At 42.6% G+C, this 27406-nt stretch overlaps 1 protein-coding gene across 1 annotated transcript in view; it reads right to left on the bottom strand.

Moving 5' to 3' along the window:
* Nucleotides 1-27406, bottom strand: part of mettl4 (methyltransferase like 4) — a 76678-nt gene that overhangs the window by 32149 nt on the left and 17123 nt on the right. The window contains exons 4-6 of the mRNA XM_034170927.1: nucleotides 23454-23523; nucleotides 23193-23367; nucleotides 22993-23099 (exon numbers count right to left, since the gene is read on the bottom strand). Coding sequence (XP_034026818.1) covers nucleotides 22993-23099; nucleotides 23193-23367; nucleotides 23454-23523 — 352 coding nt within the window. The remainder of the gene's footprint in view (nucleotides 1-22992; nucleotides 23100-23192; nucleotides 23368-23453; nucleotides 23524-27406) is intronic.

Here is a 27406-nt window from a genome sequence, read left to right on the forward strand (position 1 = left end):
CTTAAATCCTCCAAACCGTGACTATCCAGGGTTGGGACCAGGAAGCAGAGTTGTAGTCTTACACACCTCTCTGCAGCTTCTCTCCCCCTGCCATCCCCTCATTACACCATCCCTGTAGAGACGGTGCCTGCTCCCAGACCACCAACAACCAGCAAAATCTATTTAAGCATAAAAATTCAAAAAGAAAAAATAATATAGCACCTTCAACTGCACCACAGACTAAAACAGTTAAATGTGGTCTATTAAACATTAGGTCTCTCTCTTCTAAGTCCCTGTTGGTAAATTATATAATAATTGATCAAGATATTGATTTATTCTGCCTTACAGAAACCTGGTTACAGCAGGATGAATATGTTAGTTTAAATGAGTCAACACCCCCGAGTCACACTAACTTTCAGAATGCTCGTAGCACGGTCTGGGGCGGAGGATTAGCAGCAATCTTCCATTCCAGCTTATTAATTAATCAAAAACCCAGACAGAGCTTTAATTCATTTGAAAGCTTGACTCTTAGTCTTGTCCATCCAAATTGGAAGTCCCAAAAACCAGTTTTATTTGTTATTATCTATCGTCCACCTGGTCGTTACTGTGAGTTTCTCTGTGAATTTTCAGACCTTTTGTCTGACTTAGTGCTTAGCTCAGATAAGATAATTATAGTGGGCGATTTTAACATCCACACAGATGCTGAGAATGACAGCCTCAACACTGCATTAATCTATTATTAGCTCTATTGGCTTTGCTCAAACTGTAAATGAGTCCACCCACCACTTTAATCATATCTTAGATCTTGTTCTGACTTATGGTATGGAAATAGAAGACTTAACAGTATTCCCTGAAAACTCCCTTCTGTCTGATCATTTCTTAATAACATTTACATTTACTCTGATGGACTACCCAGCAGTGGGGAATACGTTTCATTACACTAGAAGTCTTTCAGAAAGCGCTGTAACTAGGTTTAAGGATATGATTCCTTCTTTATGTTCTCTAATGCCATATAACAACACAGTGCAGAGTAGCTACCTAAACTCTGTAGTGAGATAGAGTATCTCGTCAATAGTTTTACATCCTCATTGAAGACAACTTTGGATGCTGTAGCTCCTCTGAAAAAGAGAGCTTTAAATCAGAAGTGCCTGACTCCGTGGTATAACTCACAAACTCGTAGCTTAAAGCAGATAACCCGTAAGTTGGAGAGGAAATGGCGTCTCACTAATTTAGAAGATCTTCACTTAGCCTGGAAAAAGAGTCTGTTGCTCTATAAAAAAGCCCTCCGTAAAGCTAGGACATCTTTTCTACTCATCACTAATTGAAGAAAATAAGAACAACCCCAGGTTTCTTTTCAGCACTGTAGCCAGGCTGACAAAGAGTCAGAGCTCTATTGAGCTGAGTATTCCATTAACTTTAACTAGTAATGACTTCATGACTTTCTTTGCTAACAAAATTTTAACTATTAGAGAAAAAATTACTCATAACCATCCCAAAGATGTATCATTATCTTTGGCTGCTTTCAGTGATGCCGGTATTTGGTTAGACTCTTTCTCTCCGATTGTTCTGTCTGAGTTATTTCATTAGTTACTTCATCCAAACCATCAACATGTTTATTAGACCCCATTCCTACCAGGCTGCTCAAGGAAGCCCTACCATTATTTAATGCTTCGATCTTAAATATGATCAATCTATCTTTGTTAGTTGGCTATGTACCACAGGCTTTTAAGGTGGCAGTAATTAAACCATTACTTAAAAAGCCATCACTTGACCCAGCTATCTTAGCTAATTATAGGCCAATCTCCAACCTTCCTTTTCTCTCAAAAATTCTTGAAAGGGTAGTTGTAAAACAGCTAACTGATCATCTGCAGAGGAATGGTCTATTTGAAGAGTTTCAGTCAGGTTTTAGAATTCATCATAGTACAGAAACAGCATTAGTGAAGGTTACAAATGATCTTCTTATGGCCTCGGACAGTGGACTCATCTCTGTGCTTGTTCTGTTAGACCTCAGTGCTGCTTTTGATACTGCTGACCATAAACTTTTATTACAGAGATTAGAGCATGCCATAGGTATTAAAGGCACTGCGCTGCGGTGGTTTGAATCATATTTGTCTAATAGATTACAATTTGTTCATGTAAATGGGGAATCTTCTTCACACACTAAAGTTAATTATGGAGTTCCACAAGGTTCTGTGCTGTGCTTCACTTTATACATGCTTCCCTTAGGCAGTATTATTAGACGGTATTGTTTAAATTTTCATTGTTACGCAGATGATATCCAGCTTTATCTATCCATGAAGCCAGAGGACACACACCAATTAGCTAAACTGCAGGATTGTCTTACAGACATAAAGACATGGATGACCTCTAATTTCCTGCTTTTAAACTCAGATAAAACTGAAGTTATTGTACTTGGCCCCACAAATCTTAGAAACATGGTGTCTAATCACATCCTTACTCTGGATGGCATTACCCTGACCTCTAGTAATACTGTGAGAAATCTTGGAGTCATTTTTGATCAGGATATGTCATTCAAAGCGCATATTAAACAAATATGTAGGACTGCTTTTTTGCATTTACGCAATATCTCTAAAATTAGAAAGGTCTTGTCTCAGAGTGATGCTGAAAAACTAATTCATGCATTTATTTCCTCTAGGCTGGACTATTGTAATTCATTATTATCAGGTTGTCCTAAAAGTTCCCTAAAAAGCCTTCAGTTAATTCAAAATGCTGCAGCTAGAGTACTAACGGGGACTAGAAGGAGAGAGCATATCTCACCCATATTGGCCTCTCTTCAATGGCTTCCTGTTAACTCTAGAATAGAATTTAAAATTCTTCTTCTTACTTATAAGGTTTTGAATAATCAGGTCCCATCTTATCTTAGGGACCTCGTAGTACCATATCACCCCAATAGAGCACTTCGCTCTCAGACTGCAGGCTTACTTGTAGTTCCTAGGGTTTGTAAGAGTAGAATGGGAGGCAGAGCCTTCAGCTTTCAGGCTCCTCTCCTGTGGAACCAGCTCCCAATTCAGATCAGGGAGACGGACACCCTCTCTACTTTTAAGATTAGGCTTAAAACTTTCCTTTTTGCTAAAGCTTATAGTTAGGGCTGGATCAGGTGACCCTGAACCATCCCTTAGTTATGCTGCTATAGACGTAGACTGCTGGGGGGTTCCCACGATGCACTGTTTCTTTCTCTTTTGCTCTGTATGCACCACTCTGCATTAATCATTAGTGATCGATCTCTGCTCCCCTCCACAGCATGTCTTTTTCCTGGTTCTCTCCCTCAGCCCCAACCAGTCCCAGCAGAAGACTGCCCCTCCCTGAGCCTGGTTCTGCTGGAGGTTTCTTCCTGTTAAAAGGGAGTTTTTCCTTCCCACTGTAGCCAAGTGCTTGCTCACAGGGGGTCGTTTTGACCGTTGGGGTTTTACATAATTATTGTATGGCCTTGCCTTGCAGTATAAGGCGCCTTGGGGCAACTGTTTGTTGTGATTTGGCGCTATATAAAAAAAAATTGATTGATTGAATTGATTGACACCCGACGGCCTGGAGTGAACATCTGGCCTGGATCGAGTATGCGCATAACAGCCAGGTGTCCTCTGCCACCGGCCTCTCCCCGTTTGAGGTGTGTTTGGGGTGTCAGCCCCCATTGTTTCCCGTGGTGGAGGGAGAGGTCGGTGTGCCCTCGGTCCAGGCCCACCTGCGGAAGTGCCGTCGGGTGTGGCGCTCCGCCCGTTCTGCCTTGTTGAAGGCCCGGACGAGGGCGAAGACCCATGCGGACCGCCGGCGATCCCCGGCCCCTGCTTACCAGCCCGGGCAGGAGGTGTGGCTGTCCACGAAGGACATCCCCCTCCAAGTGGACTCCCCCAAGTTGATGGACCGTTACATTGGACCTTTCAAGATCCTCAAAATCCTCAGTCCTGCCGCAGTGAAGCTCCGACTCCCAGCTTCACTGCGGATCCACCCGTTTTTTCATGTGTCCAGACTCAAGCCTCACCACACCTCACCCCTCTGTGCTCCCGGTCCGGCGCCGCCTCCTGCCCGGATCATTGACGGGGAGCCGGCTTGGACGGTGCGCCGGCTCCTGGACGTCCGTCGAATGGGCCGGGGGTTCCAGTATTTGGTGGACTGGGAAGGGTATGGACCCGAAGAACGCTCCTGGGTGAAGAGGAGCTTCATCCTGGACCCGGCCCTCCTGGCCGATTTCTACCGCAGGCACCCGGACAGCCTGGTCGGAGCGCCAGGAGGTGCCCGTTGAGGAGGGGGTCCTGTTGTGTGGGCCGCCAGAAGAGGATGTACTGCTGGCCCACCACCAAAGGGCGCCCTGCCTGAAGTGCGGGCTTCAGGCACGAGAGGGCGCTGCCGCCACGGACACAGCCGGGAGTGACAGCTGTCACTCATTATTCCTGACAGCTGTCACACATTCTTCATCATCGCACTCCATAAAGACCAGACGTCATCTCTACCTCGTTGCCGAGATATCATACTTCCTTGGAGGTAATATCCTCAGCCGTTTCTTTTGCAATATATCTGTATATTGTGAGTGTTTGCAGGAGTACCGGTTCCTTTTTCTGTGGAAGCTGAGTGAGTGCAGGATGGCACTCTTTTCCTCTGAGGAATCACTGCGGTACTCTACTGAATATTGAGTGAGAGGTGGAGGTGGCATTCCCACCGTTGTTGTTACTGGGTGTACACACACCACACTTGACTGTCTTTGTTCTCGCCAGCAGTACCAGATCCGACAGTCGGGGACGGTGATCACCTGGAATTCGGGACTTGGCGGCTCCAGTATTCACCAGGTTCTGTGGCAGCAGAAATCTTGTGGTTCCGGCTCTTCTCAGGACAGACGTCTTCTATCCTCGAGCCTGCCCACACGTCACGTTGTGATTTGACTGTAATTATATTCTGAGATTGTCTGCATTTCGTTGTGCACGTTTCACAACATTAAATTGTTACTTTTTGGCTCATCTATTGGCCGTTCATTTGCGCCCCCTGTTGTGGGTCCGTGTCACTACACTTTCACAACACAATCTGTACAAAATAAACTATATTCCTCTTAACCAGGAAATATACAAAGATATGGAGAAGTGGGGAATACTGTTACTCGATATGAATGCAAGAATTGATATAATTAAGATGAATGTACTACCCAGAATTTTGTATCTGTTCCAATGTTGCCGGTGCCAATACCCACCTCACAATTTGTAGAGTGGATAAAAAAATCTCAAGATTATTTGGAATGGGAGGAAACCAAGAATCAAATACTCAACACTTCAAATACCTAAGAAAGAGGGGGGATTGGCACTTCCAAACTTACAAAATTATTATTACACCGCACAGATGAAATCTTTGATTTGCTGGTGTACCATCGACTGTTCTACTAAATCTTTAGTTGGTTGGCATATGACACAACCTCAAACCAGGAATCATGAACTCAAAATTTAAGGAATGGTCAAACAGAGGCCTGACTATGTTTAGCAAATTAATCAAAACAGGTGAAATTAAGACCTTTCAGACTCTACAAAGAGAATTTGACTTGGACAAACAAGATTTTATATGTATCTTCAGATTCGGGACTATTACCGCAAGGAAATAAGACCAGGTCTTACAGGGAAATAAATGCAATTACAGAAGTACTAAGTAACACATACAAGAATATATCTGGAAAACTCATTTCAAAATTGTATCAAGGCTTGGTAGGTAACAGTAAAACTTCAACATTATACATAAGAGATAAATGGAAAAAAGAACTAAAGACGGAGATAAGTGATGAAATGTGGTATGACATCTGTGTAACACAACAGGACACATCGAGTTCTAAAATGTGGAAAATGTTTTGCTGGAAAAAATATTGTATGTTTTTTCATTACTCCAAAGATAAAGAAGAGTTCACTGTCTGTACATCAACCTTGCTGGAGATTGTGTGGAGAGCAGGATGTTAACCACACACATATATTTTGGCATTGTATTAAGTTGACAAGCTACTGGGATAATGTTCGAAAGAATTAAAAGACATACTGGGATATGAGCTACCCAATACATGTACAGTATTGTATTTAGCATATTTAACAGACATTGCAATCCCAACTAAAGACCGATACTTGGTGAAGATTCTTTTGGCGGCCACAAGAAAAGCAATTACGCAAAAGTGGTACAAGGCCACCACTCCCACCTTGGGCAACTGGAGAGAAATAGTGGATGACATCTACAATATGGAAAGGCTTACATATATCATAAGACTACAGCTACCAAAATGTGAAGAGCTGTGGACAAAATGGACAGAATTCAAACTTCGGTGATGTAAACTGGGACCTATTTAAGATTGTATTGTGAAAAAGTAATATGTTGTCAATTGTCACATGCCACTTTGTTCTGATGTGTTATCGTTCTTTTAAAATGTGATTTATGTTATAATGAAAAATAAAAATAAGTATATAAAAAAAAAGAAATCATCAGGGGTGCCCAAACTTTTACATACAACTGTATTTGTAAATCTAAATGATTTTGCTCAGATACTTAGTAAATATGAATCAGCTTTTGTGTGAAACTGACTAGAATTTACGAAATATTTTTTGGCAAGATAACTCATCATGTGGTGTGCTATTACTAAATCCAACACATTTTATTAACATGTACTTAATTTTTTGGTTACGTTTAGTTAATATATTCAATTTTTTTCATTAAATATGTAGAACTTAAAATCTATTCAATTATATTATGTGTCACTTTGTTGCCACTATTGTTCTGAGTAAACATTGCTCAAATTTTTACACTGTACATGAAAACATCCTCTCATCGCTCCTTTTTGTGGATCTTAATGGACCTCCTTTGGAGAGATTCAACCCAGCCTGGATTAATCAGGTCGTCACCTATCCTCATCAGGGCTTCTGGGCCAAGAGCAAAAGAAGCTGATCCCAGGCCTGTGTGGTCGCTTCCGTTTGAAAGTAAGGGCTAATCTGTATAAACTATTAAGTGTTAGCACTGTGTTGGCTGCTTTGTGTGTGCGTGTGTGTGGGTGTGTGTGTGTGCTGTCACTGGTTTGGTTTGTTGATGTTCTTAGTGCAGACTTGATTCCTTGTTTACATTTGATTCAAATTGATGCGTGTGTGGAGGTTGTATGTGATGTGTTTGCTAACATGAGGCAAGTAAGTGCACAGGCTTGTAATAATGGCTGTTTTGAGTAAGTCATCGCTCTGAGGCACGTGTACGCGCCCCCCCCCAATCCCCGCGCTGCAAGTGAGCACCCCCAAAAAACGCGGTATAATTCACACACTGTGTGTGCCTTTCCAGATCATATCCATTCAACTGAATTTGCCACAGGTGGACTCCAATTAAGTGTGTAAACATCTCAAGGATAATCAGTGGAAACAGGAAGCTCATTTTGAGCTTCATGGCAAAGGCTGTGAATACTTATGTACATGTGATTTCCGAGCTTTTTATATTTAAATAAATTTACAAAATCTCCAAAAAAAAACTTTTCACATTGTCATTATGAGGTATTGTGTGTAGAATTTTGAGGAAAGAAAGAGAATTTAAGCCAGTTTGGAATAAGCTGTAACATCAGAAAATGTGGAAAAATGAAGTGCAGCGAATACTTTCCAGATGCACTGTATCTAGCTAGCTAGCTAGCTAGCTATCTCATTCATTTGCCCATTCATCTTTATCTATTTAAATTGGTAACCAGTGCACTGTACTTCACAGTATGACACTATAATCAGTTAGATCTATGCGGTAGTATACCATAATACCGTAATATAAATATTACTTTATCAAATATTTGACTGGGTTATTTGGAAATGTAACAGAAAAAAGTAAAAATAAAAATTAAAACTTACTAAATTCGTTCACTCATCACGCTCTTCAGGATGTTGTAATTTTGTTGGATAAGTGTGGAGGACGTATGGCTGATCGCATACAATGTACGGTACCTTGTTTGGGCAAATTATCCATTTCCATTTTTGCAGCCCATTCGCACTGTTGTGACAACCACCCACTGAACAATGTGGACCTGGCATGCTGCTTTAACACTGCTTAAAAATGCTAAATTAACTTTAAAGTGCAAGATAATAATGGATCACACTCCAGTAATGCAGCTTTTTTTACTAAGTGGGTAGCTGTGAACTTTGACCGGAGTATTTGAAATTGTCATGGCACATTCATGTGGATAACATTGATTTGGCTTATTGAATGCAAATCAAACTTTTTTTTTTTTTTTTTTTTTTTTTACCTTGGAGAGTCGTTTGAAAGGGATTGGTATCGACCAAGGACCAGCACTTCATAAGGCTTCTTATGCGGAGAATCCAGTGGAAATACAAAGTGCCCAGATGTGGTAACCTGACAAAAATAAATAATAAATAAATAAGCAGGCTCATAAAACACATGGAATTACATTGTTTTCATATTGAAGTGCTTTCAAAGTTTCTGAACCTTAACCCAGAACCACTCAGCCACAACCTCCACATCCCAGTGTGGGTATAGCTCATCATAGACAAACTGCAGGTGGCTGGGCCGATTTGTTACCCAAGTGACCACCAAACAATTCGGGGATGCCAACAGGGGGATGGGGAGCCGTTTCAGCTGCGATGAAGGCTAAAGAACTATACCTTCATTTCAAGAGAAGAAAAAAGTAATTATGATAAAAGCAGCCACCTCACCTTGAAAAATTTCTTAAACCTTCTCAATGCCAGTTACCTGCGACTCCTTTAATAGACTTGTTTCCCATGGAGGATCCAAAACTATTAAATCAAACCTTTGTCCATCTGGTGAAACACAAACAGTATTAACAAATAACTGTCAGGTCCGGAAACACTGTGAATTGAATGGGAACCTATATTCAATTGAATACACCACAAAGACAAGATATTTAATGTTCAACTGATCAACTTTATTGTTTTTGTGCAAATATTTGCTCATTTTGAAATGGATGCCTGCAACACATTTCAAAAAGCTTGACAGTGGTATGTCTACCACTGTGTTACATCACCTTTCCTTCTAACAACACTCAGTAAGCGTTGGGGAACTGAGGACACTAATTGTTGAAGCTTTGTAGGTAGAATTCTTTCCCATTCTTGCTTGATGTATGACTTCATTTGTTCAACAGTCAGGGGTCTCCATTGTCATATTTTGCGCTTCATATGTGCCACACATTTTCAGTGTGACAGGTCTGGACTGCAGACAGGCCAGTCTAGTACCGGCACTCTTTTACTATGAAGTCACACTGTTGTAACACGTGCAGAATGTGGCTTGGCATTGTCTAGCTGAAATAAGCAGGGACGTCCCTGAAAAAGACGTTGCTTGGATGGCAGCATGTGTTGCTCCAAAACCTGGATGTACCTTTCAACATTAATGGTGCCATCACAGATGTGTAAGTTGCCCATGCCATGGGCACTAACACACCCCCATACCATCACAGATGTTGGCTTTTAAACTTTGCGCTGGTAATAATTTGGATGGTGTTTCTCCTCTTTTGTCCGGAGGACACAACGTCCATGATTTCCTAAAACAATTGAAATGTGGACTCATCAGACCACAGCAAACTTTTCCACTTTGCGTCTGTCCATTTCAAATGAGCTCGGGCCCAGAGAAGGCGGCGGTGTTTCTGGATTTTGCTGATGTATGGCTTTCGCTTTGCATGGTAGAGTTTTAACTGCACTTGTAGCGACGAACTGTGTTAACTGACAATGGTTTCTGAAGTGTTCCTGAGCCCACATGGTAAGATCCTTTACACAATGATGTCTGTTTTTAATGCAGTGCCACCTGAGGGATCAAAGGTCACAGGCATTCAGTGTTGGGTTTTGGCCTTGCTGCTTACGTGTAGAAAGTTCTCCAGATTCTCTGAATCTTCTTGTTATGTGCCGATGCAGGTTGAGGAGCGGACCTGCGTCTGACTGAACCCAGCGCTAAATAACCAGAAAGCGGTTCCAGAAAAAACAAAACAATTTTATTTTCCCCCTTTTGTGCATTACTCTGTGTACAAACATAAAAGTGCGTTTATCTGGCGGAGTGAAGGACGGCGCGCTCTCCAGCGCCCAAAGGGATCGAAGCCCGGCGCTTCTGGACTCACGTTCACCGCCAAACACCCCCCAGGTGGACACGACAAACCGATTCTGTGAAGGATAGAAAAAGTGAGGTAAGTCAGCAGCTATAACTAATATCCTTCAAAGGCACACACTATCAGCAACACATTCAGGTCTGAATTTTAAGCTTTATGTAAATGAGCAGCTTCTCACAACAGGTGGAGGATCATCAGTCCGCACGCCACGGCAGTAAGAAGCGAGCTGCACAATTCTCATCAATGTTCAAATATACTGCGTAACAAAATACCACATTACTATTAACATTTATTCAGACAATCAATCACCTCTGATGTGTGCTGACAGCATGTGTCCCTCACCTGTCCTCCTTCACAGGCACGATGTGTCAAACCCAGGCGCGGTCCTCAGCGTCTCACAAACGAACATCACAAGGTCGTGTTCCTGGCAATTCTGCTCGAACCACACATGGCTTAAATGCAGAACGCCATCTCATTATCTGCTTCAGCTGAAGTCTTAAGGTTGCACGTGAGCATCATCCACAGGTGCTGCATATCACGTTGATGAGGGTGAAGGACTCTTCTGCCAGCACCTTCTCCACAGATAATAAATCAGTTTGCATAACACCTGGAGAGCAAAGAAAAGAAAAGAACACCAAAATGTCCAGCCAAACCCCCCCAACACACAACACTTCTGATTATATTATGGACTGTAGATGATGAAATCCCCAAATTCCTTGCAATTAAATGTTGAGAAACATTGTTCTTAAACTGTTGGACTATTTTTTCAAGCAGTGGTTCACAAAGTAGTGATCCTCGCCCCATCTTTGCTTGTGAATGGCTGAGCCTTTTGGGGATGCTCCTTTTATACCCAGTCATGACACTCACAATTAGTGTCCTCAGTTCCAAAACGCTTATTGAGTGTTGTTAGAAGGAAAGGTGATGTAACACAGTGGTAAACATACCATTGTCAAAAACTTTTTTGAAACGTGTTGCAGGCATCCATTTCAAAATGAGCAAATACTTGCACAAAAACAATAAAGTTTATCAGTTTTAACATTAAATATCTTGTCTTTGTGGTGTATTCAATTGAATATAGGTTCAAGAGGATTTGCAAATCATTGTATTCTGTTTTTATTTACATTTTACACAACGTCCCAACTTCATTGGAACTGGGGTTGTATGTGTGTGTGTGTTTGTGTGTGTGTGTGTGTGTGTGTATATACGAGGTCTATTAGAAAAGTATCCGACCTTATTATTTTTTTCAAAAACTATATGGATTTGAATCACGTGCGATTACATCAGACAAGCTTGAACCCTCGTGGGCATGCGAGAGTTTTGTCATGCCTGTCGGTTGCATCATTCGCCTGTGGGCAGGCTTTGAGTGAGGAGTGGTCCACCCCTCCCGTCTATTTTTTCATTGTTTAGGAATGGCTCAGAGACTGCCGCTTTGCTTGATCAAAATTTTTTCAGAAACTGTAAGGCACATCCGAGTGGACACCATTCGAGATATTCAGCTGGTTTTCGGTGAAAATTTTAAGGGCTGATGAGAGATTATGGAGTGTTACTGTCGCTTTAAGGACAACCCACGGAGCCGGAGGGCGCGCCGCGCTCCGAGCCGCCGTCGGTCAACCTGTTTCGAGCTGAAAACCTCCAAATTTAAGCCTCTGTTGACCCAGGACGTGAGAGAACAGAGAAGTTTCAGAAAAGGTCAGGATCAGCAGTTTATCCGAACATTCCACTGTTAAGGAGATTTTGTAATGAAAGACGTGCGGACGGATTCGCGCGTCGGCAGGCAGCCGCTCATGGCCCGGCGCCACAGAGAAACACCTCCATTGGAAGCGTTACGGGACAAGTTTGAACATGCCCAGCTGTTAAACAGTTTCTCGGATACTTACTCGACTGAAAACCATCGAAAGCCGCCTGAATTTTACGAATGGTTATCAACACGGAGGTGTTTCTCTGTGGCGCCGGGCCATGAGCGGCTGCCTGCCGACGCGCGAATCCGTCCGCACGTCTTTCATTACAAAATCTCCTTTAACAGTGGAATGTCCGGAATAACTGCTGATCCTGACCTCTTCTGAAACTTCTCTGTTCTCTCACGACGTCCTGGGTCAACAGAGGCTTAAATTTGGAAGTTTTCAGCTCGAAACAGGCTGACGACGGCAGCTCAGAGTGTGGCGTGGCCCTCCGGCTCCGTGTGTGTCCTTAAAGCGACAGTAACACTCCATAATCTCTCATCAGCCCTTAAAATTTCAGCGAAAACCAGCTGAATTTCTGGAATGCTGTCCACTCGGATGTGCCTTACAGTTTCTGAAAAAATTTTGATCAAGCAAAGCGGCAGTCTCTGAGCCATTCATAAACAATGAAAAAATAGATGGGAGGGGTGGACCACTCCTCACTCAAAGCCTGCCCACAGGCGAATGACGCAACCGACAGGTGTGAAAAACTCACGCATGCGCACAAGGGTTCAAGCTTGTCTGATGTAATCGCACGTGATTCAAATCCATATAGTTTTTGACAAAAATAAAAAGGCGGTTTCTTTTCTAATAGACCACTATACTATATATATATTATATAGTATACACACAACACACACACACACACACACATCCGAGGTATGTTAGAAAAGTAAAAGTAAAAACCTGATGGTTTTGAATCAAGCCTGCCTTGCGTGAGCCAACCTTGAACCTTCGTGCGCATGCCGTGAATTTTTTCACGCCTGTCGACTGCGTCATTTGCTGGCCAGCAGCGTTTGTGTGAGGTCGTGTGTAGTACGCTCGTCGGATTTTCATTGCAAGGAGTGGAGCAGCGCCGCATCAAATTTTGCCAGAAACTGAGCGACAGCCAGGTGGAAACCATTCGGAAAGATTCAGACGGCCATTCTTCTATCCATTTTGATGTTGTTTTCCATTTTCTTCCACGCGGTCTCTGGTTTTTTTGTTCATTTTGAAGCACTGGAGATCATTGTAGATGAACAGCCTATAATTTTTTGCACCCTGCGTATAAGTTTCCCTCTCCAATCAACTTTTTAATCAAACTACGCTGTTCTTCTGAACAATGTCTTGAATGTCCCATTTTCCTCAGGCTTTCAAAGAGAAAAGCTAGGTTCAACAGGTGCTGGCTTCATTCCGTATATAGGGACACCTGATTCACACCTGTTTGTTCCACAAAATTGACGAACTCACTGACTGAATGCCACACTACTATTATTGTGAACACCCCCTTTTCTACTTTTTTACTAATAGCCCAATTTCATAGCCTTAAGAGTGTGCATATCATGAATGGTTGGTCTTGTTGGATTTGTGAGAATCTACTGAATTACTGGTACCTGTTTCCCATGTAACAATAAGAAATATACTCAAACCTGGATTAATCTTTTTAGTCACATAGCACTACTATTATTCTGAACACTACTGTATATATATGGTGTGTTGTGTGTGTGTGTGTGTGTGTGTGTGTGTGTGTGTGTGGTGTGTGTGTGTGTGTGTGTGTGTGTGTGTGTGTGTGTGTGTGTGTGTACGTATGTATGTGTATTTATGCTACCAAAAACCATTGCTGTATCACAGCTAAAAGTGGTTGTATTCTTGTTAAATCAGAAAGCAGGAAGGCTGCGTGTGGTGGTATGACATATTCCTGTCCCATCAGTGGTTACCACCGTGGCCCAATCAGATTTGTTCTCTGTCACCTGAGAGAACAAGTCAAGATGTGATGTACAGCCTTCCTCGGGGTCGAGTAGCTGGACGCATTTGTCCTGGTGCCCCATCCACTACAGGAAGGTCTTGGCCATTTCACACAAAGCAGCAAGATTACACTCCTGCAGTGGCAGCGGCTCCGTCACTGTGTCCGTCACGCTGCCGTTTCAAATATCCGACACATCTGGCAGCGTCCAATAACGACTTGGTTCCCTCCAGGAATGACGGTCCTGATCGAATCGTCACATATTACAGAGACAGTTCTGTCAGGGTACTTTTCAAAACATAAAGGTTGAACTTGTATTGAGCCTGTAGATGAACATTTTTAACACAGAATAACAATCTATTAAGCTTCATTCTGTGATACTCTTGAATTAAACATTTACAATAATCTGATTATTCTCTTCTTGATACACTGACTCCAAACTCATGACTACATTTCACCAATGATGGCAAAGTAATTTCTAGTCAATATCAGCTTTCGATAATCTCTCTAGCTACACTGGTAGTGGAGATATTGTGAGTAAGGGAGGATTTTTTCTCGTATGTCTTCATATTGTGACTTGCTCATGAAGTACCAATATCAACTGATCACAGATATTTACTGATCCATATGAGCTTTTGATGAAATCTCCAGGTGCATTTATTAGCAGAGATATCATGGTAAAATAAAATAATAAATTGTGGACTTCACAACAGAGATGGATCTAGACATTTGTGTGTGTGGGGGGGATTACATACCCACCGTATTGGATTTTGGTCATGCAGTGGGTTGTGGGAAATGTGTGCCTGCTGCGAACGCACAGACACGCTCAGAAAGCAAACAAAAGCCTCAGAATGCTGAGTGTACTTGTTGTGTCCCTGGATGCTGTTAGAAAAGTATCGGACCTTTTTATTTTATGCAAAAAATATATGGATTTGATTCATATGTTTTTACATGAGCCAAGCTTGAACCTTCGTGCGCATGCGTGAGTTTTTTCACGCCTGTCGGTTGCGTCATTCGCCTGTGAGCAGGCTTTGAGTGAGCACTGGTCCACCCCTCTCGTCGTTAAGGAAATGGCGGAATGATTTGGAGCTTTGCTGCATCAATTGTTTCTTGAAACTGTGAGAGACCTCCAGGTGGACACCATTCGGAAAATTAATATGGCTTTCAGGGACGATTTTACGGGGATTACACAGATTAAGGAGTGCTCCAGACGGTTTAAAGACCGCGCTCCGAGTGCCGATCGACAGGCTCAAACCCCGCTGAAACAACCAGATTTCCAACGTGAAGGCTTTGTTGATCCGGGACGTCGTCTGACTTTCACAAAAGGCAGAAGGCATGGACATCAGCACTTTTTCGGCACATTCCACTGTTACAGGAGTTTTTTTCATGGAAAAAGATGGATGAATGCGCCACCGTGCCGTTCATGGCGCGGGACAAAACCACCTCCATGTTGGTCTCTCAGGACGGCTTTCAGGTGGCTTTCAGACGGCTTCCGGTTGCTTTTCAGTCGTGTGAATATCCGAGAAATTGAGCATGAGCTGGACATGCCCCAACATGTCCTGTGAGGCTTCATCACGGTGTTGCTTTGCGCCATGTAGCTCTGCCGCAACGCGCGGGATTCCTCCGATCCTCTTTCCATGACAAAAAACTCCTGTAACAGTGGAATGTGGCATTCATTTCTAAACTGGACGCTGTCTTGATCCCGTATGTCGTCTGACTAGCACAGGAATTGCGGAAAACGTGGACATCAGCAATTTTTCGGCACACTGATACAGACGTGCTGCGTGCGTGTGTTCACAATTGCTGAACGAGCCGCGTGGGTATGCGTGTGTAGAACAGGTGATCAAAGCAGTGTGCGAGTGTGTGGCCGAAATGTTCGTTAAGCTGCTACAACCCCTGGCAAAAATTATGGAATCACCGGCCTCGGAGGATGTTCATTCAGGTGTTTAATTTTGTAGAAAAAAAGCAGATCACAGACATGACACAAAACTAAAGTCATTTCAAATGGCAACTTTCTGGCTTTAAGAAACACTATAAGAAATCAGGAAAAAAAATTGTGGCAGTCAGTAACGCTTACTTTTTTAGACCAAGCAGAGGGAAAAAATATGTAATCACTCAATTCTGAGGAAAAAAAATATGGAATCATGAAAAACAAAAGAACGCTCCAACACATCACTAGTATTTTGTTGCACCACCTCTGGCTTTTATAACAGCTTGCAGTCTCTGAGGCATGGACTTAATGAGTGACAAACAGTACTCTTCATCAATCTGGCTCCAACTTTCTCCGATTGCTGTTGCCAGATCAGCTTTGCAGGTTGGAGCCTTGTCATGGACCATTTTCTTCAACTTCCACCAAAGATTTTCAGGACATCTTTCTACTCATCACTAATTGAAGAAAATAAGAACAACCCCAGGTTTCTTTTCAGCACTGTAGCCAGGCTGACAAAGAGTCGAGAGCTCTATTGAGCTGAGTATTCCATTAACTTTAACTAGTAATGACTTCATGACTTTCTTTGCTAACAAAATTTTAACTATTAGAGAAAAAATTACTCATAACCATCCCAAAGATGTATCATTATCTTTGGCTGCTTTCAGTGATGCCGGTATTTGGTTAGACTCTTTCTCTCCGATTGTTCTGTCTGAGTTATTTTCATTAGTTACTTCATCCAAACCATCATGTTTATTAGACCCCATTCCTACCAGGTGCTCAAGGAAGCCCTACCATTATTTAATGCTTCGATCTTAAATATGATCAATCTATCTTTGTTAGTTGGCTATGTACCACAGGCTTTTAAGGTGGCAGTAATTAAACCATTACTTAAAAGCCATCACTTGACCCAGCTATCTTAGCTAATTATAGGCCAATCTCCAACCTTCCTTTTCTCTCAAAAATCTTGAAAGGGTAGTTGTAAAACAGCTAACTGATCATCTGCAGAGGAATGGTCTATTTGAAGAGTTTCAGTCAGGTTTTAGAATTCATCATAGTACAGAAACAGCATTAGTGAAGGTTACAAATGATCTTCTTATGGCCTCGGACAGTGGACTCATCTCTGTGCTTGTTCTGTTACACCTCAGTGCTGCTTTTGATACTGCTGACCATAAACTTTTATTACAGAGATTAGAGCATGCCATAGGTATTAAAGGCACTGCGCTGCGGTGGTTTGAATCATATTTGTCTAATAGATTACAATTTGTTCATGTAATGGGGAATCTTCTTCACACACTAAAGTTAATTATGGAGTTCCACAAGGTTCTGTGCTGTGCTTCACTTTATACATGCTTCCCTTAGGCAGTATTATTAGACGGTATTGTTTAAATTTTCATTGTTACGCAGATGATATCCAGCTTTATCTATCCATGAAGCCAGAGGACACACACCAATTAGCTAAACTGCAGGATTGTCTTACAGACATAAAGACATGGATGACCTCTAATTTCCTGCTTTTAAACTCAGATAAAACTGAAGTTATTGTACTTGGCCCCACAAATCTTAGAACATGGTGTCTAATCACATCCTTACTCTGGATGGCATTACCCTGACCTCTAGTAATACTGTGAGAAATCTTGGAGTCATTTTTGATCAGGATGTCATTCAAAGCGCATATTAAACAAATATGTAGGACTGCTTTTTTGCATTTACGCAATATCTCTAAAATTAGAAGGTCTTGTCTCAGAGTGATGCTGAAAAACTAATTCATGCATTTATTTCCTCTAGGCTGGACTATTGTAATTCATTATTATCAGGTGTCCTAAAAGTTCCCTAAAAAGCCTTCAGTTAATTCAAAATGCTGCAGCTAGAGTACTAACGGGGACTAGAAGGAGAGAGCATATCTCACCCATATTGGCCTCTCTTCAATGGCTTCCTGTTAACTCTAGAATAGAATTTAAAATTCTCTTCTTACTTATAAGGTTTTGAATAATCAGGTCCCATCTTATCTTAGGACCTCGTAGTACCATATCACCCCAATAGAGCACTTCGCTCTCAGACTGCAGGCTTACTTGTAGTTCCTAGGGTTTGTAAGAGTAGAATGGGAGGCAGAGCCTTCAGCTTTCAGGCTCCTCTCCTGTGGAACCAGCTCCCAATTCAGATCAGGGAGACGGACACCCTCTCTACTTTTAAGATTAGGCTTAAAACTTTCCTTTTTGCTAAAGCTTATAGTTAGGGCTGGATCAGGTGACCCTGAACCATCCCTTAGTTATGCTGCTATAGACGTAGACTGCTGGGGGGTTCCCACGATGCACTGTTTCTTTCTCTTTTGCTCTGTATGCACCACTCTGCATTTAATCATTAGTGATCGATCTCTGCTCCCCTCCACAGCATGTCTTTTTCCTGGTTCTCTCCCTCAGCCCCAACCAGTCCCAGCAGAAGACTGCCCCTCCCTGAGCCTGGTTCTGCTGGAGGTTTCTTCCTGTTAAAAGGGAGTTTTTCCTTCCCACTGTAGCCAAGTGCTTGCTCACAGGGGGTCGTTTTGACCGTTGGGGTTTTACATAATTATTGTATGGCCTTGCCTTGCAGTATAAGGCGCCTTGGGGCAACTGTTTGTTGTGATTTGGCGCTATATAAAAAAAATTGATTGATTGAATTGATTGACACCCGACGGCCTGGATCGTGAACATCTGGCCTGGATCGAGTATGCGCATAACAGCCAGGTGTCCTCTGCCACCTGGCCTCTCCCCGTTGAGGTGTGTTTGGGGTGTCAGCCCCCATTGTTTCCCGTGGTGGAGGGAGAGGTCGGTGTGCCCTCGGTCCAGGCCCACCTGCGGAAGTGCCGTCGGGTGTGGCGCTCCGCCCGTTCTGCCTTGTTGAAGGCCCGGACGAGGGCGAAGACCATGCGGACCGCCGGCGATCCCGGCCCCTGCTTACCAGCCCGGGCAGGAGGTGTGGCTGTCCACGAAGACATCCCCCTCCAAGTGGACTCCCCCAAGTTGATGACCGTTACATTGGACCTTTCAAGATCCTCAAATCCTCAGTCCTGCCGCAGTGAAGCTCCGACTCCCAGCTTCACTGCGGATCCACCGGTTTTTCATGTGTCCAGACTCAAGCCTCACCACACCTCACCCCTCTGTGCTCCCGGTCCGGCGCCGCCTCCTGCCCGGATCATTGACGGGGAGCCGGCTGGACGGTGCGCCGGCTCCTGGACGTCCGTCGAATGGGCGGGGGTTCCAGTATTTGGTGGACTGGGAAGGGTATGGACCCGAAGAACGCTCCTGGGTGAAGAGGAGCTTCATCCTGGACCCGGCCCTCCTGGCCGATTTCTACCGCAGGCACCCGGACAAGCCTGGTCGGGCGCCAGGAGGTGCCCGTTGAGGAGGGGGTCCTGTTGTGTGGGCCGCCAGAAGAGGATGTACTGCTGGCCCACCACCAAAGGGCGCCCTGCCTGAAGTGCGGGCTTCAGGCACGAGAGGGCGCTGCCGCCACGGACACAGCCGGGAGTGACAGCTGTCACTCATTAATTCCTGACAGCTGTCACACATTCTCATCATCGCACTCCATAAAGACCAGACGTCATCTCTACCTCGTTGCCGAGATATCATACTTCCTTGGAGGTAATATCCTCAGCCGTTTCTTTTGCAATATATCTGTATATTGTGAGTGTTTGCAGGAGTACCGGTTCCTTTTTCTGTGGAAGCTGAGTGAGTGCAGGATGGCACTCTTTTCCTCTGAGGAATCACTGCGGTACTCTACTGAATATTGAGTGAGAGGTGGAGGTGGCATTCCCACCGTTGTTGTTACTGGGTGTACACACACCCACACTTGACTGTCTTTGTTCTCGCCAGCAGTACCAGATCCGACAGTCGGGGACGGTGATCACCTGGGAATTCGGGACTTGGCGGCTCCAGTATTCACCAGGTTCTGTGGCAGCAGAAATCTTGTGGTTCCGGCTCTTCTCAGGACAGACGTCTTCTATCCTCGAGCCTGCCCACACGTCACGTTTGTGATTTGACTGTAATTATATTCTGAGATTGTCTGCATTTCGTTGTGCACGTTTCACAACATTAAATTGTTACTTTTTGGCTCATCTATTGGCCGTTCATTTGCGCCCCCCTGTTGTGGGTCCGTGTCACTACACTTTCACAACACAATCTGTACAAAATAAACTATATTCCTCTTAACCAGGAAATATACAAAGATATGGAGAAGTGGGGAATACTGTTACTCGATATGAATGCAAGAATTGATATAATTAAGATGAATGTACTACCCAGAATTTTGTATCTGTTCCAATGTTTGCCGGTGCCAATACCCACCTCACAATTTGTAGAGTGGGATAAAAAAATCTCAAGATTTATTTGGAATGGGAGGAAACCAAGAATCAAATACTCAACACTTCAAATACCTAAGAAAGAGGGGGGATTGGCACTTCCAAACTTACAAAATTATTATTACACCGCACAGATGAAATCTTTGATTTGCTGGTGTACCATCGACTGTTCTACTAAATCTTTAGTTGGTTGGCATATGACACAAACCTCAAACCAGGAATCATGAACTCAAAATTTAAGGAATGGTCAAACAGAGGCCTGACTATGTTTAGCAAATTAATCAAAACAGGTGAAATTAAGACCTTTCAGACTCTACAAAGAGAATTTGACTTGGACAAACAAGATTTTTATATGTATCTTCAGATTCGGGACTATTACCGCAAGGAAATAAGACCAGGTCTTACAGGGAAAATAAATGCAATTACAGAAGTACTAAGTAACACATACAAGAATATATCTGGAAAACTCATTTCAAAATTGTATCAAGGCTTGGTAGGTAACAGTAAAACTTCAACATTATACATAAGAGATAAATGGAAAAAAGAACTAAAGACGGAGATAAGTGATGAAATGTGGTATGACATCTGTGTAACACAACAGGACACATCGAGTTCTAAAATGTGGAAAATGTTTTGCTGGAAAAATATTGTATGTTTTTTCATTACTCCAAAGATAAAGAAGAGTTCACTGTCTGTACATCAACCTTGCTGGAGATTGTGTGGAGAGCAGGATGTTAACCACACACATATATTTTGGCATTGTATTAAGTTGACAAGCTACTGGGATAATGTTCGGAAAGAATTAAAAGACATACTGGGATATGAGCTACCCAATACATGTACAGTATTGTATTTAGCATATTTAACAGACATTGCAATCCCAACTAAAGACCGATACTTGGTGAAGATTCTTTTGGCGGCCACAAGAAAAGCAATTACGCAAAAGTGGTACAAGGCCACCACTCCCACCTTGGGCAACTGGAGAGAAATAGTGGATGACATCTACAATATGGAAATGCTTACATATATCATAAGACTACAGCTACCAAAATGTGAAGAGCTGTGGACAAAATGGACAGAATTCAAACTTCGGTGATGTAAACTGGGACCTATTTAAGATTGTATTGTGAAAAAGTAATATGTTGTCAATTGTCACATGCCACTTTGTTCTGATGTGTTATCGTTCTTTTAAAATGTGATTTATGTTATAATGAAAAATAAAAATAAGTATATAAAAAAAAAGAAATCATCAGGGGTGCCCAAACTTTTACATACAACTGTATTTTGTAAATCTAAATGATTTTTGCTCAGATACTTAGTAAATATGAATCAGCTTTTGTGTGAAACTGACTAGAATTTACGAAATATTTTTTGGCAAGATAACTCATCATGTGGTGTGCTATTACTAAATCCAACACATTTTATTAACATGTACTTAATTTTTTGGTTACGTTTTAGTTAATATATTCAATTTTTTTCATTAAATATGTAGAACTTAAAATCTATTCAATTATATTATGTGTCACTTTGTTGCCACTATTGTTCTGAGTAAACATTGCTCAAATTTTTTACACTGTACATGAAAACATCCTCTCATCGCTCCTTTTTGTGGATCTTAATGGACCTCCTTTGGAGAGATTCAACCCAGCCTGGATTAAATCAGGTCGTCACCTATCCTCATCATGGGCTTCTGGGCCAAGAGCAAAAGAAGCTGATCCCAGGCCTGTGTGGTCGCTTCCGTTTGAAAGTAAGGGCTAATCTGTATAAACTATTAAGTGTTAGCACTGTGTTGGCTGCTTTTGTGTGTGCGTGTGTGTGGGTGTGTGTGTGTGCTGTCACTGGTTGGTTTGTTGATGTGTCTTAGTGCAGACTTGATTCCTTGTTTACATTTGATTCAAATTTGATGCGTGTGTGGAGGTTGTATGTGATGTGTTGTGCTAACATGAGGCAAGTAAGTGCACAGGCTTGTAATAATGGCTGTTTTGAGTAAGTCATCGCTCTGAGGCACGTGTACGCGCCCCCCCCCCAATCCCCGCGCTGCAAGTGAGCACCCCCAAAAAACGCGGTATAATTCACACACTGTGTGTGCCTTTCCAGATCATATCCATTCAACTGAATTTGCCACAGGTGGACTCCAATTAAGGTGTGTAAACATCTCAAGGATAATCAGTGGAAACAGGAAGCTCAATTTTGAGCTTCATGGCAAAGGCTGTGAATACTTATGTACATGTGATTTCCGAGCTTTTTTATATTTAATAAATTTACAAAATCTCCAAAAAAAAACTTTTCACATTGTCATTATGAGGTATTGTGTGTAGAATTTTGAGGAAAGAAGAGAATTTAATCCATTTTGGAATAAGGCTGTAACATCAGAAAATGTGGAAAAAGTGAAGTGCAGCGAATACTTTCCAGATGCACTGTATCTAGCTAGCTAGCTAGCTAGCTATCTCATTCATTTGCCCATTCATCTTTATCTATTTAAATTGGTAACCAGTGCACTGTACTTCACAGTATGACACTATAATCATTAGATCTATGCGGTAGTATACCATAATACCGTAATATAAATATTACTTTATCAAATATTTGACTGGGGTTATTTGGAAATGTAACAGAAAAAAGTAAAAATAAAAATTAAAACTTACTAAATTCGTTCACTCATCACGCTCTTCAGGATGTTGTAATTTTGTTGGATAAGTGTGGAGGACGTATGGCTGATCGCATACAATGTACGGTACCTTGTTTGGGCAAATTATCCATTTCCATTTTTGCAGCCCATTCGCACTGTTGTGACAACCACCCACTGAACAATGTGGACCTGGCATGCTGCTTTAACACTGCTTAAAAATGCTAAATTAACTTTAAAGTGCAAGATAATAATGGATCACACTCCAGTAATGCAGCTTTTTTTACTAAGTGGGTAGCTGTGAACTTTGACCGGAGTATTTGAAATTGTCATGGCACATTCATGTGGATAACATTGATTTGGCTTATTGAATGCAAATCAAACTTTTTTTTTTTTTTTTTTTTTTTTTTTACCTTGGAGAGTCGTTTGAAAGGGATTGGTATCGACCAAGGACCAGCACTTCATAAGGCTTCTTATGCGGAGAATCCAGTGGAAATACAAAGTGCCCAGATGTGGTAACCTGACAAAAATAAATAATAAATAAATAAGCAGGCTCATAAAACACATGGAATTACATTGTTTTCATATTGAAGTGCTTTCAAAGTTTCTGAACCTTAACCCAGAACCACTCAGCCACAACCTCCACATCCCAGTGTGGGTATAGCTCATCATAGACAAACTGCAGGTGGCTGGGCCGATTTGTTACCCAAGTGACCACCAAACAATTCGGGGATGCCAACAGGGGGATGGGGAGCCGTTTCAGCTGCGATGAAGGCAAAGAACTATACCTTCATTTCAAGAGAAGAAAAAAGTAATTATGATAAAAGCAGCCACCTCACCTTGAAAATTTCTTAACCTTCTCAATGCCAGTTACCTGCGACTCCTTTTAATAGACTTGTTTTCCCATGGAGGATCCAAAACTATTAAATCAAACCTTTGTCCATCTGGGTGAAACACAAACAGTATTAACAAATAACTGTCAGGTCCGGAAACACTGTGAATTGAATGGGAACCTATATTCAATTGAATACACCACAAAGACAAGATATTTAATGTTCAAACTGATCAACTTTATTGTTTTTTGTGCAAATATTTGCTCATTTTGAAATGGATGCCTGCAACACATTTCAAAAAGCTTTGACAGTGGTATGTCTACCACTGTGTTACATCACCTTTCCTTCTAACAACACTCAGTAAGCGTTGGGGAACTGAGGACACTAATTGTTGAAGCTTTGTAGGTAGAATTCTTTCCCATTCTTGCTTGATGTATGACTTCATTTGTTCAACAGTCAGGGGTCTCCATTGTCATATTTTGCGCTTCATAATGTGCCACACATTTTCAGTGTGACAGGTCTGGACTGCAGACAGGCCAGTCTAGTACCGGCACTCTTTTACTATGAAGTCACACTGTTGTAACACGTGCAGAATGTGGCTTGGCATTGTCTAGCTGAAATAAGCAGGGACGTCCCTGAAAAAGACGTTGCTTGGATGGCAGCATGTGTTGCTCCAAAACCTGGATGTACCTTTCAACATTAATGGTGCCATCACAGATGTGTAAGTTGCCCATGCCATGGGCACTAACACACCCCCATACCATCACAGATGTTGGCTTTTAAACTTTGCGCTGGTAATAATTTGGATGGTGTTTCTCCTCTTTTGTCCGGAGGACACAACGTCCATGATTTCCTAAAACAATTTGAAATGTGGACTCATCAGACCACAGCAAACTTTTCCACTTTGCGTCTGTCCATTTCAAATGAGCTCGGGCCCAGAGAAGGCGGCGGTGTTTCTGGATTTTGCTGATGTATGGCTTTCGCTTTGCATGGTAGAGTTTTAACTTGCACTTGTAGCGACGAACTGTGTTAACTGACAATGGTTTTCTGAAGTGTTCCTGAGCCCACATGGTAAGATCCTTTACACAATGATGTCTGTTTTTAATGCAGTGCACCTGAGGGATCAAAGGTCACAGGCATTCAGTGTTGGGTTTTGGCCTTGCTGCTTACGTGTAGAAAGTTCTCCAGATTCTCTGAATCTTCTTGTTATGTGCCGATGCAGGTTGAGGAGCGGACCTGCGTCTGACTGAACCCAGCGCTAAATAACCAGAAAGCGGTTCCAGAAAAACAAAACAATTTTATTTTCCCCCTTTTGTGCATTACTCTGTGTACAAACATAAAAGTGCGTTTATCTGGCGGAGTGAAGGACGGCGCGCTCTCCAGCGCCCAAAGGGACGAAGCCCGGCGCTTCTGGACTCACGTTCACCGCCAAACACCCCCCAGGTGGACACGACCAAACGATTCTGTGAAGGATAGAAAAAGTGAGGTAAGTCAGCAGCTATAACTAATATCCTTCAAAGGCACACACTATCAGCAACACATTCAGGTCTGAATTTTAAGCTTTATGTAAATGAGCAGCTTCTCACAACAGGTGGAGGATCATCAGTCCGCACGCCACGGCAGTAAGAAGCGAGCTGCACAATTCTCATCAATGTTCAAATATACTGCCGTAACAAAATACCACATTACTATTAACATTTATTCAGACAATCAATCACCTCTGATGTGTGCTGACAGCATGTGTCCCTCACCTGTCCTCCTTCACAGGCACGATGTGTCAAACCCAGGCGCGGTCCTCAGCGTCTCACAAACGAACATCACAAGGTCGTGTTCCTGGCAATTCTGCTCGAACCACACATGGCTTAAATGCAGAACGCCATCTCATTATCTGCCTTCAGCTGAAAGTCTTAAGGTTGCACGTGAGCATCATCCACAGGTGCTGCATATCACGTTGATGAGGGTGAAGGACTCTTCTGCCAGCACCTTCTCCACAGATAATAAATCAGTTTGCATAACACCTGGAGAGCAAAGAAAAGAAAAGAACACCAAAATGTCCAGCCAAACCCCCCCAACACACAACACTTCTGATTATATTATGGACTGTAGATGATGAAATCCCCAAATTCCTTGCAATTAAATGTTGAGAAACATTGTTCTTAAACTGTTGGACTATTTTTTCAAGCAGTGGTTCACAAAGTAGTGATCCTCGCCCCATCTTTGCTTAGTGAATGGCTGAGCCTTTTGGGGATGCTCCTTTTATACCCAGTCATGACACTCACAATTAGTGTCCTCAGTTCCAAAACGCTTATTGAGTGTTGTTAGAAGGAAAGGTGATGTAACACAGTGTAAACATACCATTGTCAAAACTTTTTTGAAACGTGTTGCAGGCATCCATTTCAAAATGAGCAAATACTTGCACAAAAACAATAAAGTTTATCAGTTTTAACATTAAATATCTTGTCTTTGTGGTGTATTCAATTGAATATAGGTACAAGAGGATTTGCAAATCATTGTATTCTGTTTTATTTACATTTTACACAACATCCCAACTTCATTGGAAATGAGATTGTATGTTTGTGTGTGTTTGTGTGTGTGTGTGTGTGTGTGTATATACGAGGTCTATTAGAAAAGTATCGACCTTATTATTTTTTTCAAAAACTATATGGATTTGAATCACGTGCGATTACATCAGACAAGCTTGAACCCTCGTGGGCATGCGAGAGTTTTGTCATGCCTGTCGGTTGCATCATTCGCCTGTGGGCAGGCTTTGAGTGAGGAGTGGTCCACCCCTCCCGTCTATTTTTTCATTGTTTAGGAATGGCTCAGAGACTGCCGCTTTGCTTGATCAAAATTTTTTCAGAAACTGTAAGGCACATCCGAGTGGACACCATTCGAGATATTCAGCTGGTTTTCGGTGAAAATTTTAAGGGCTGATGAGAGATTATGGAGTGTTACTGTCGCTTTAAGGACAACCCACGGAGCCGGAGGGCGCGCCGCGCTCCGAGCCGCCGTCGTCAACCTGTTTCGAGCTGAAAACCTCCAAATTTAAGCCTCTGTTGACCCAGGACGTGAGAGAACAGAGAAGTTTCAGAAAAGGTCAGGATCAGCAGTTTATCCGAACATTCCACTGTTAAAGGAGATTTTGTAATGAAAGACGTGCGGACGGATTCGCGCGTCGGCAGGCAGCCGCTCATGGCCCGGCGCCACAGAGAAACACCTCCATTGGAAGCGTTACGGGACAAGTTTGAACATGCCCAGCTGTTAAACAGTTTCTCGGATACTTACTCGACTGAAAACCATCGAAAGCCGCCTGAATTTTACGAATGGTTATCAACACGGAGGTGTTTCTCTGTGGCGCCGGGCCATGAGCGGCTGCCTGCCGACGCGCGAATCCGTCCGCACGTCTTTCATTACAAATCTCCTTTAACAGTGGAATGTCCGGATAAACTGCTGATCCTGACCTCTTCTGAAACTTCTCTGTTCTCTCACGACGTCCTGGGTCAACAGAGGCTTAAATTTGGAAGTTTTCAGCTCGAAACAGGCTGACGACGGCAGCTCAGAGTGTGGCGTGCCCTCCGGCTCCGTGTGTTGTCCTTAAAGCGACAGTAACACTCCATAATCTCTCATCAGCCCTTAAAATTTTCAGCGAAAACCAGCTGAATTTCTGGAATGCTGTCCACTCGGATGTGCCTTACAGTTTCTGAAAAAATTTTGATCAAGCAAAGCGGCAGTCTCTGAGCCATTCATAAACAATGAAAAAATAGATGGGAGGGGTGGACCACTCCTCACTCAAAGCCTGCCCACAGGCGAATGACGCAACCGACAGGTGTGAAAAAACTCACGCATGCGCACAAGGGTTCAAGCTTGTCTGATGTAATCGCACGTGATTCAAATCCATATAGTTTTTGACAAAAAATAAAAAGGTCGGTTTCTTTTCTAATAGACCACGTATATATATATATATATATATACACACACACACACACACACACAC

Source organism: Thalassophryne amazonica, chromosome 1 (genome assembly GCF_902500255.1).
Source record: "Thalassophryne amazonica chromosome 1, fThaAma1.1, whole genome shotgun sequence".
Taxonomy (NCBI): Eukaryota; Metazoa; Chordata; class Actinopteri; order Batrachoidiformes; family Batrachoididae; genus Thalassophryne; species Thalassophryne amazonica.